The sequence below is a fragment of the Nanorana parkeri genome, unplaced genomic scaffold (assembly GCF_000935625.1).
Source record: "Nanorana parkeri isolate BGI_ZX_2015 unplaced genomic scaffold, ASM93562v1 scaffold2, whole genome shotgun sequence".
Taxonomy (NCBI): Eukaryota; Metazoa; Chordata; class Amphibia; order Anura; family Dicroglossidae; genus Nanorana; species Nanorana parkeri.
Window position 1 is genome coordinate 2,629,466 of NW_017306270.1, and position 9,871 is coordinate 2,639,336.

A 9,871-nucleotide genomic window follows, 5' to 3' on the forward strand; every position below is an offset into this window, starting at 1 on the left:
GCCGAGGGTACCCGGAATACAAAGCATGTCCACTGCATCCTTTTTGGATTTTGCACATAAATAATTTTTTTTGATAAGTTGTTCCATTTAAAGCCACAGTGAGAACAAAAACCACAAGATTGACACTTAAAAAGCGACAGCAACAAAAGACACGACGACTCTAACACTACTGTAGGCGTTTACTGGATCTTGGTGACAGCTTCATATATAGACTGGGCCACGTAGTCAAGGTTCTTTGTCGTTAGCCCGCACATGTTAATTCGACCGCTGGCCATCAGATAAATGTGCTTCTCTTTAATGACGTATTCAACTTGCTTGGCTACAAAAAATAAAAATCAATACAAATTCCGATCAGATTTTATATATCTAACTCTGGCAATTTGTTCATTTCACAGAATTGCAAAGACAGATATTAGCTGAGGAAGAGAAGGCTGCACTCCTTACATTGTCACCCTGAGCTACTAGAAGCTGGAATGTTGGACTTCTGGAGCAAGAAACCATTAACTGGTATCAGATTTTATTTATTTTTTTACATTATAAAAATAAAAGCAGCGCTAAAGAGAAAGCAGATTGCCAACATCCATGCATGTAGGAAGGACAATGTATTATTTCGTGGATGTAAGAGAAGAGGATCAAGGGGCTTCTTTTCTTAAAACCACACCCCCCCCCCTGATCACCAGACATTCACCTACTCACTCACAAATGCATTGCGTGCATGTAAACTGCATCTCACATCTGAAACTAAGTGTCTGCTAGATGGTGGAGTTGTAGTCCCCACCATCCTCCCCCCACCCTAATATCTCACACAAAGACCACAAATCTGTAAATTGGAGGCAAACAGAGACCTGCACACAAGGACTATTATCCCTTTTATACTGGCCTCCTGTGCCCCTTAATGCAATATATACATTTACTTTATCCCCCCCCCCCATCCACAATTGCCTTCTCATATACAGTAGATACAAGTTAAGTGTCCTCCCTACCAACTGCACCACTCTGGTTACACCTATTACCACACCTTGTCAGACTGACAAGCCAGGGAGTCCTCTTCTCCTATCCCTACCCCCATTCAACCCTATAACCTTTCCACTTAGTAGGATCAGAATATAGGTTAAACGTTACACATCGAATGTATCCACAGTAGACAGTCCCGAAATAAACAGCCTGGCCAGAAAAAGTATCACATACTCTAATATTTCGTTGGACCGCCATTAGATTTAATTACAGCACGCATTTTCTGTGACAGTTTTAATAAGCTTATGCAATGTCACATTTATTTCCATCCAGAGTTGTATTAATCTTTCACCAAGATCTTGTAGGGATGATGGGAGCAGGGCAGCCATCAGGGGGGGTACGGCCGATACTCATGTAAGGGGCCCGGGCAGCCTGGGGGGCCCACCCGGGTCCCTTACATGACTATCGGCCGACGGTAAAGGGCGAGGCCGACAGCACAGGGCCCCAACATTGCCGCTCCAGCGGCTTTGAGACAAGCTAGGGCCCCATCAGCGACGCTGCTCGTCTGATGTCGGACTGGCCGTGCGTCACTTCTGGCTGGTCCGGCGGCAGATGAGGCCATGTGTGCAGGTAAGAGGAGCTAGGAAGGGAGGGATGCAGCCCTAACCAGCCCACCTGAGACCCCTTCAGAGCCCACCATAGACAGTCTCAGATGGGCTGTGCAGCATCTATGGTGGGCTCTGCAGGGTCACTCTCAGGTGTGTCCAGTGCGTCACTAAACCCTGCATCCAGCGGCCTAAAGCCCTGTAAGGGACCCCAAAATTTCTGATGGCTGCCCTGGATGGGAGAGTCGGACCACTCTGTGTAAAGTCTTCTCCGGCACATCCCAAAGATTCACAATGGGGTTAAGGTCTGGACTCTGGTGGCCAATCCATGTGTGACAATTATGTTTCATGCTCCCTGAACCACTCTTCACAACTTGAACCCAACGAATCCTGGCATTGTCATCCTAGGATATGCCCAATGTGCCATCAAGGATGAAAAAATCCATTGATGGAAAACCTGGTCATTCGGTATATTCAGGTCAGCAGCTGACCTCATTTTTTTGGGGACATAACATTGCTGAACCTAGACCTGACCAACCCATATAGCTCTGACCTATTTGCTTAGCTAAATCCAGGTGGTGACTTTTTGGCCAGGCCATGTAGTTACTGTCATACAAGCCGTCTGGAATTCCAGGACATTCGTGGTTTCCATTTCTTGACTGCTGTGATAGTTTGCAATTTAAAATCAACAGCATGAATTTGGAGCGCTCAGTTTTACAGGATGAGGAAAGTGTTTGTAAATGTATTTATTCACCTACAGGGTCAAAAGTAGACCGATACTTACGATTGAGACCAGTGAAGCTGAACATTCCAATCTGCTCCACGATGTGCTTCCAGGTGCCTGGGGTATTGAGAGCCTCCAGTCTTGACTTAAGTTCTGCTCTCATGAGTAGGACACGCTCTGCCATCGTCTTCACATTGTCCCTCCTAAAGTAGAAGTGAGAGGTATCAAACACGACAGGCTGAGCTCAAGACCGAAAAATATATTTCCTGCTATGTAGGCGGGGCCCTGGGTAGAAATCGTGAATCACTACAGTTTTCTGCTACAAACGTGAAGATTGTTGTCACTGCTAATAAGTGACACTAAACTCAGGAGATAAATCTTAGAAATTAAAAGTCCCTTAAAGTGACATTAAACCCTCAGATTTTTTAACATAAAATACTGTAATGTGCGCCTTACTGTAATCCATGGTTGTGTCCCTTCTCTTTGCTGCTCTTCCTTTTAAATCCTCATGTCTTCTCATGCTGGGGGAGAACTTCCCTTTGCAGCTGAGTGCCTCTTCCTGTAGTGCTGGCTCAGGTTGTGAACCTTCACACAGATACCATGTATCCATTTCAGAGACAAGGCAGTCTGCTGCAAAACAAGTTCTGCCCAGCATAAGACATAAGGATTTAAAAAGGAAGAGCAGCAAAGAGAAGGGAAACAACCATGGATTACAGTAAGGCGCACATTACAGTATTGTTCTATGTTAAAAAATCTGAGGGTTTAATGTCACTAACTATTAACAGAAATGTATCTTATTTGTGTATCACTCGGCTGTAGATCCTCAAATCATCTCTGAATTGGTGCTGACACTGTCCTTCCTTCTGGAGGGGGGCTACTTTTGTTCCCCATGGTCCCTGTGTGTGTTGTAAAGTAGCCACCGCTCCAAGCTCCCTCCTGTGATGTACTACAATCTCATCTTAGTTTAACAATTTGTATTGAGATTGTATTCCATCAGGGAAGTGAGCTTGGAGCGGTGACTACATAACACACACACAGGGACCACCTACCGTGTTTCCCCGAAAGTAAGACATCCCCCGAAAATAAGACCTAGCGCTATCTTCGGGGATGTCTGTAATATAAGACCTACCCCGAAAATAAGACCTAGTTCGGGGTAGGTCTTATATTACAGACATCCCCGAAGATAGCGCTAGATCTTACTTCCGGGGTAGCTGTGAAGACCGGCCGCAGCTCCCTCCCGCCCCCTCGCCCGTCCACCTACCCGCACGCTGTTGCTCTCTGGATGACGACATCAGAGCGGAGAGGCAGCTCCCTCCCGCCCCCTACCCGACACGCCCCCCCTCCAGCAGCACGCATGCCCGCCCCCTCGTCTCCTTAGTTCCGAGCGGAGAGGCAGCTCCCTCCCGCCCCCCTGCCAGACACGCCCCCCCGGCCGCACGCATGCCCGCCCACCTGTTTGTGGCTCCCTGGACGGCAGAGCACAGCTGCAGCCAGGTAAGACATCCCCCGAAAATAAGACCTAGTGTCTTATTTCGTGCAAAAAAAAAAATAAGACACTGTCTTATTTTCGGGGAAACACGGTATTAACAAAAGTGTATCTTATGTGTGCATCACTCGGCTGTAGATCCTCACATTGGTGCCTATACAGTCCTTCCTTCTGGAGGGGGGCTACTTTTGTTCCCCCATTGTCCCTGTATGATCTGATTGGATGCCGGCACTGTTCAGGTGTTTTGAGAGCCAGCGGGGCCGACGAGCAAGATACTGAAGCTTGGCCCAGCGGGAGATTCCTCCATCCACACAGTTTAGCGTAGGTGGAGGAATCTGTTGCACATTTCCCATCTGACAATAGAAAATCTGCAGATAATCTATAGGTGCTAGTGGTCTATATGTCCAGCTTTCCTTTTGTTCAGCCCACATTGATTCCCTGCCGTCTGCTCTGTTATTCAGCAGCTACTGACCGACTTCTGCAGAGCAGCCCGTCAGCAACCTACCTGCTCGACAAAAGTCCATTTCAATTAGCATTTGTGGAGCAGGGGGTTGCCAGCAGGGACACCCAAGGCTAATAACTAATTCAGCAGGAATCAGATAAAGTTCAAGCAGTGTCTAGCCAGCTTCACTCACATGTACAGAGATTGCCAGACAAAGCAAATTAAAACAGAAAATGTAAGCTCTAATTTGGGGGGTTACCCCTCTTATCCTGTGGCCTTAGGTCACGTGTACCCTATGGGGAATGCAGCGTTGTAATGAGGGACAAGCAGTGGTCGGGGGAATGCTTCCTTATCTCAACAGGCCAGATAGAGAAAGACAAAGGAAGGTTTGCCACGTTGATTGTTCCCTCAGCTTATCACATACAAAGTCCATACAGAAAGCCAAACAGATTTCTTGAGTGAACCTGCGGTATGGGAACTGCCGAGGCGGATTTGTTTTTAAAGTCGCAGGCTCTGGAGAGGCCATCCTGATCCTGGAGTTAAAAAGTTCAGACTTCACTGGCTGTATGTACGTTTATGAATGGTTAAGTACTCCGTAGAAAGTGAAGCCAGCATCAGGATAACAGGCATCAAGTCTGTACTTCTAAAAAGCAGGTCAGTGGCTCTCATATGCACCGTGACAGGTTCCCTTTAATGCCAGTTAAGAGTTCAGTCTTACCATTCATCAAACAGCTCCGGGGTAGTCAGAGTGGTGGCGACAATGCGAGCTCCTTGTGATGGCGGATTGGACCAAGTTGTGCGCACAATCTTCTCCATCTGAGAAAGGACGCGGCTGACATTATCGCTGTCTTTGCCCACAACAGTCAGATTTCCCACTCTTTCATCTAGCAGAGGAAAAATGACATTGTGTCACAAAAAAACCAGCCGAAATTTACACAGTGTACGGCCACCTTAAAGGAGAACTATGAGGTGAGTGCTTTTCACTCCCCTCATAGTTCTAGCCGACCTCTGACAATGAGACTGTCACAGGTCGGCTCAGTAGATCGGCAGGTGAGCAAACACATACCGGCGTTCGCTCACCTCTCGATCCTGTCACAGCTCTCTGCCGTGACAGGGGAGGGGCTGGATTCCCCCTTGCAATCCGATAGCGCTGACTGGCGGAACAGACGGGGGAGGGGGCGGGTACAGCTGGCTCTGCCTCTAGATAGGCAGAGCCAGCTGTCACTCACGCAGCTGGGCGGATCCCGGCACAATTGTCGGGATCCGCTTCAGCGTCTCAGTATACCGTGAGCTGTAGTTCGCGGTATACTGAGCTTAGGGTGACGGGAGGACGCTAGTTTGTGTCCTCCCGTTACCCTAAGGAGAACTATGGGGAAAGGCCCTAACCCCATAGTTCTCCTTTAAGGCGCATAATCCTCCATATCCTGCACTAGGCTACCCTTCTAGCTGAATCTTTGTAGTATCTTGTGGCAGTTTCAGAATTCAGGGGGTTCATGTACCAAAGCATCACCCACCCATTTAAATTAACGTGACAGGGAGGTTCACCAACGCAGCTTGTAGTCTCACCCAGAAAGAGAAAAGCCTGAAATCTAACAGCATCTATGGAATACTTTGATTAATGAAGCAATTAGAGTTCAGTTACAACATTTCCTGGATAGCAGCTGTTCACCGACAGTTTATTTTTGGATAGCGTTGATCTTTATAGTATGATATATATTTATTTCTAGCACATCTGAGGTGATATCCTGGGAGGGGAAAAAAAAACAAAAAAACACTACAGCAAATGTGTAGAGAAAACCCACATTATGACAGATGCATTCTGGGTCCTTTTTGGTAAAAAAAAAAAATATATATATATTTATTTTTAGTTTAAAAATGGGCTTTCAGTGCGTTCCAGGCATTTGGATGCGTTTTTAATGTGTTTGCAGATCCAGAGCAGGTAAAATAGGGCCTGCGCCAGTTTTTTCACCTGCTCTGGAACTGAACGCTGCTGTGTGAACTAGAGCTAAAAATACCGTAGGAATACATTGGACGCAGTTTTGATCCGGTCTGCACCTGCTCCGCGCTTGGTGTGAACAAGGCCTTAGGTTTATCAAATCAGTAAATAGAAGTTGCTGTGTGAATATCAAATGGTAAAACTTTTTCTTATTAAACGTGTCTTTTGACTCTACTGCTCTCCCCCCTCATTAAAAGCCGGAGGTCACAATGATGAAGAGGTTAGAACAGGCAGGTTGGGTACTCACTGTACAGGCCAAAGTTCTTGGAGAATGACTGAGCACAGAACAGCTCAAATCCTTGAGATACAAAGTAACGCACGGCCCAGGCGTCCTTGTCTAGATCTCCGGAGGCAAATCCCTGATACGCAGAGTCAAAGAATGGGAACAGGTATCGTTTCTGTAAACGGCAAGGAAGAAGAAAAGGTCATGGCTGATTAACTTCAACAGTATTACTTTACGGTCAGGGGCTTTGGGGAAAATATCAGGAGTCTGTTACATTTCCCTTTTTAAAATAGAAAAAGAGATTGCGTCCTCAATCTACACAGCCACTGTTATGAATGAACAGGAAGCCTCTATTCCGAGTGCTCCCGCCCATTCATAAACTGTGGAGATAGTGTCAGTTACCATGTCCACAATCATGAATGAACAGGAAGTGATGTAGAGCACTTCCTGTTTGTAAAGAATTGGCACAATAAGCATACTATGTCCTCCATTATATAGAAACACTCAGCAATCAGCTAATCGCCGAGTGCTTGTAAGCCGCTCTCCATCCTGACTCGCCTGTCACAGGAGGCAGTCCGGGAGGTGAGATCGGCCTCCCGTCCCGCTCAGCATCCTGAATTCTTCTCTCCTCCCCACTGGGCACCGGTCTGTGTCCCCTTGGATCCCCGCTGCCTCTGCTGACACGGGCGTGTGAGAGCAGCGGGCATCAGTGAGGACACAGACCAGCGTCAAAGAAAGAAGCAGCCGTTCACTGAATTGTCGGCCGTTATGATACGTTCGGCATTTTTCCCAAAGTGCCATTTTCGGCCAAAATGTTTTGGTGCCCAAAGTTTCGGTGCATCCCTAACAAACAAAGAGTCTGGATATTGGTTTTCAGAACTGCACATTTGAGTCACTATTGGATTATTTAACAGCAAATTCTGACCATCACATTTTTACATTTGTTCTTCCATAATTTATCTCTGCGATGTCACATACGAAATGTGGGATCCCCTTTAAGTGGTCTGCAACCGGTCAGCATCCCTGCACCATGGCAGAGATTACAGGGTGAGCCCCAGAGACTGTGTATCCAATCAGACTGAAACGTTTGCACTCACAATGGAGGAACAATAAAGAAGAATTATGAAACTAAACCCAACAAACGTTTACACATTGCAGCCTCGGATCAAGAGGATGTGGTGGCTGCATTCCTTATTTTTTCCCCCCACTTAGGGGATCCTACCAGTAACACACTTCCTGTCCTAAGGTGACAACACTCACTGCACTGCATCTATGGAGAAGCTGCATTGTCACCCTGAGCTGCTCACCCCTGGTTTGGACGACAGAACACTTCATTCACTGCATCTCCATAACAATGACACCTTTCCTATAGAGCAAGGGTAGCAAACCTCCGGCCCTCCAGCTGTGGTGAAACTACAAATCCCATGATGCATCTCTTTGGGAGTCATGGCTGTGAGAATCTTGCAATGCCTCATGGGATTTGTAGTTCCACCACAGCTGGAGGGCCGGAGGTTTGCTACCCCTGCTATAGAGGATTTCATTTCGCACTTCTAATTCTGCAAATGGAGACACTCAGGCTTCATTACTTTGGATCACTAACTCATAACAAGTATGCAGATGATTACTTTTGACTTTGCTGAACTGCATACCTGTAACTTGAAGTACTGAAACCAGAAGGAAACCCAACAGCCAGGCTACTAACATTGCACAAGGTCAGCAGTGGCAGCCCCCCGGGTTTTTTTTTTCCAGACACGGTTTACTTAAACCAAGAAAAAAATAGAGTGTGGTAAAAGCAGGAGTTCTGCAAATGACGCCATTTACTTGGATCCACACAGCACCAGCCAAACACAAGAGAACGTCAGCTAGTCCCGGGCTTCCACTGAATGAGGAGTAATGGAAGCGGGTGTGCTGCCTCTTATAGCCACGACCTAACAGGCTCAATCTCCTTGATGTGCCCTCCTTGCTGTAGTCTGGTATATATTAAAATGTCCCGCAATCACAGAATTGTCATGCATAGGGCTGTATATTATTACAAAGGTTGTAACGCAAAGGGTTCTATTCTGCCACCCTCATTACAAAGGATAGTTCTTAGTATTAAAAAGGGAATGTACTGTAGAGACAAATCTATAATTCTACCACTTTATAGATCACTGGTTCGGCCTCATCTGGAGTGTGCGGTCCAGTTTTGGTCACCAATCCACAGAAAGGATGTCCTGGAGCTGGAGAGAGTCCAGCGGAGGGCAACCAAACTAATTAAGGGTTTGGAGGACCAAAGCTATGAGACGAGGTTCTAAATTTAAACATGATCAGGCTGGAAGTGAGGAGATTAAGGGGGGGGGGGGATATGATTTTAATGTACAAGATGTTCAATGGGGATAGCAACATCAGCAATAAACTTTACGGTAAACTTCATAACAAAAGACTAGAGGCCACCACGTGAAACTGGTGGAGAAAAGATTTCAGCACAAGGGGCGAAGGGGCTTCTTCTCAGTGAGAGCGGTTAGGGTCTGGAAATCGCTGCCGCAGATAGCGGTATCAGCTGAGAGTGTTGAATCTTTCAAAAAGCACGTGGACGATTTCCTTAGAGACCGCAACATTCAGGGGTACAGGTACTCTTAAGAACACACAGGGACTCATACACACGCATATACATGCAGAGTCACATACATACAATAGGTTGAACTTGGATGGACCTGTGTCTTCATTCAACCTCAAATACTATGTAACTATCTATACAGTCTTCAAATGCAGCCTTCACTCCGGTCATACTGCCTCTTATGTCATTGCTATTGCTATAGGCACATGTAAAGTTACAAGAGGTGCCTGCCTTGGTTTCTGGTCAAAGCATTGGTATGCTCCAAGGATAACAATGATATAAATAATATTAGGGATGCACTAATACCGGTATTTCGGTATAGAGTACAAGTACCGATATTTCTTCTCTGTAATCGCTGATACCAAATACCGATACCGGAAGTACCATTCAGGAAGCCAGGCAGCATGTAATGACTCGCCACCCTGCTTCCCGATTAGCAGAGAAGCCGTCCCCATGCTTCTCGTCACTAGATGAGAAAGCATGGAGCCGGCTTTCTGGCCAATCAGGAAACTGGGCGCCGTGTAATGACTCGCTGCCCGGCTTCTTGATACCGGAAGTATCGCGCTAAGCATCGGAGCATTTGGCCAAGTACGAGTACTCACCCAAATACTCGGCATCGATACTAGAAGTAGTATGTAGTGTCTCTCCTAGCGGAGTCATTTGGAGCCATGCATTGCCGCTTTCTACCTTAAAACAACCTCCATGTGCACTTGAAGTGTTGTGGACCTTTCATCTTACCTTCATAACAGTGGCTATCTGCTTCCACTCGTCCTGGGTAGGGTCTGTTCCTGTAGGATTGTGTGCACATGCGTGCAAGAGAAAGATTGAGTACTCCGGAGCATTCT

General features: G+C 46.6%; 1 protein-coding gene across 1 annotated transcript in view; it reads right to left on the bottom strand.

Annotated features, from left to right (window-relative positions):
* Positions 1–178: 178 nt before the first annotated feature.
* GOT1 (glutamic-oxaloacetic transaminase 1) overlaps positions 179–9,871 on the bottom strand; it is a 20,400-nt gene continuing 10,707 nt past the window's right edge. Inside the window, exons 5-9 of the mRNA XM_018558026.1 lie at positions 9,765–9,869; positions 6,455–6,605; positions 4,930–5,095; positions 2,344–2,486; positions 179–319 (exon numbers count right to left, since the gene is read on the bottom strand). Of these exons, the coding sequence (XP_018413528.1) occupies positions 180–319; positions 2,344–2,486; positions 4,930–5,095; positions 6,455–6,605; positions 9,765–9,869 (705 nt within the window). The 3' untranslated portion in view covers position 179. The remainder of the gene's footprint in view (positions 320–2,343; positions 2,487–4,929; positions 5,096–6,454; positions 6,606–9,764; positions 9,870–9,871) is intronic.